The 1415-nt window shown below is 57.0% G+C and overlaps 1 protein-coding gene across 1 annotated transcript; it reads right to left on the reverse strand.

The window, feature by feature from the left end:
• Nucleotides 1-84: 84 nt before the first annotated feature.
• On the reverse strand, nucleotides 85-513 carry LOC118159538 (putative inactive cytochrome P450 2G1; the record flags this gene model as incomplete). The annotated part of the gene is made up of 2 exons (XM_035314119.1): nucleotides 85-266; nucleotides 372-513. Coding segments are annotated over 2 exons (324 nt in total), but the record flags the coding sequence as incomplete, so codon positions are not given.
• Between the last annotated feature and the right edge of the window lie 902 nt (nucleotides 514-1415).

The raw sequence follows: 1415 nt of genomic DNA on the forward strand, positions 1-1415 counted from the left end.
ATTTTGGTGGTTTTACCCATTATTTGAGGCATTTTTGGGGTCTCCATCCTCGGCAGGGTTTGGGAGGCGGCGTTTCGGGGCGCGTCAGCGGGGGCAGAAGCAGACCCGCAGGGACCAGGGGACGTTGGAGATGCCGCTGACCCGGGGGCTCAGATCCGGGGGGGCCTCCCCGGGGGGGAGCCGCAGCCGAAACCGCTGCAGGATGGCGGTGAGGAAGAGGAAGAGCTGCGTCCGCGCCATGCTCTCCCCCAGGCACATGCGCTTCCCTGCGGGGACAGGGCGCCGTCACCCACCCGCCGCGGGGGTCCCCCGCTGATGGAGGGGGGGGGTCCCCACGACCCCAGAGGGGGGGCAGGACCCCCGCAGCCCACCTGCAGAGAAGGGGATGAAGGCTTCGTTCTTCTTGAACGCCCCCTTCTCATCCAGGAAGTGCTGGGGGTCGAAGACTTCGGGGTTCTTGAAGTGCCGGGGGTCCTTCAGCGCCGAGCTCAGCACGGGGTAGATGGTGCAGCCCTGGGGGGGGGGAGGGAGGGGGACACCACGGGGACAATGGGGACAGTCCCCCCCCCACCGCAGCAAGCAATGATTAAATGATTAACCGCGCTGCGTGATCGGGTATTGATGGCAAACAGGCCGGGCAAACAATAATCAATGATTAACCGCGGCGCCGTCGATAGGCGGCGGTCAATGATTGTGCGAGCGGGGGGGGGGGGGGGTGACGAAGCAGCAACTAATTAATAAACAATGACTAAGCGCGCCAGCGGCGGCGAAGCTCGTCACGCAATTAACGGCCAATGGTGCAGCGCGTGCTATCGACCGTGACGAGGCAGCAATTAGCAAAGGATGACGAAGCATTCTTGCAGCCAGCGGCGCCGTGAGGCGCGTCCCGCGAGTAATCGGACCCGCGGTGAACCCTGACAAGCGATCCATGCACAATGACTAAGCGCATTGTCCAATTAGCACTCGTTGACGAAGCAGGCGTGGAATCAGTCAGCAATCAGATGCCGTGCGATTAAGACTCAATGAAGAAGATCGTTGAGGAGTTAACAGCAATTAAGCAGCATCGTTAAGCCCAGCGTGCAAGTAATAACCGATGATGAACCGTGCCGTGCAATCAATGATTATGCAAATCGTGTAATTAATAGTGATGAAGCACGCAATTGATAAGCAACGAAGTGCAAAGATACGCAGCGAAGACCATTGCGCCATCAATAACCAACAAAGATCATCGTGAGATCAAGAAGCAACGGAGACCATCGTGCAATGGACAAGCAACGAGGACCGTCGCGCAGTCAATGAGCAACAAAGACCATCACACAATCAATAAGCAATTAAGACCATCACGCAATCAATAAGCAATTAAGACCATCACACAATCAATAAGCAATTAAGACCATCACACAATCAATAAGCAA

Source organism: Oxyura jamaicensis, unplaced genomic scaffold (assembly GCF_011077185.1).
Source record: "Oxyura jamaicensis isolate SHBP4307 breed ruddy duck unplaced genomic scaffold, BPBGC_Ojam_1.0 oxyUn_random_OJ70837, whole genome shotgun sequence".
NCBI lineage: Eukaryota > Metazoa > Chordata > Aves > Anseriformes > Anatidae > Oxyura > Oxyura jamaicensis.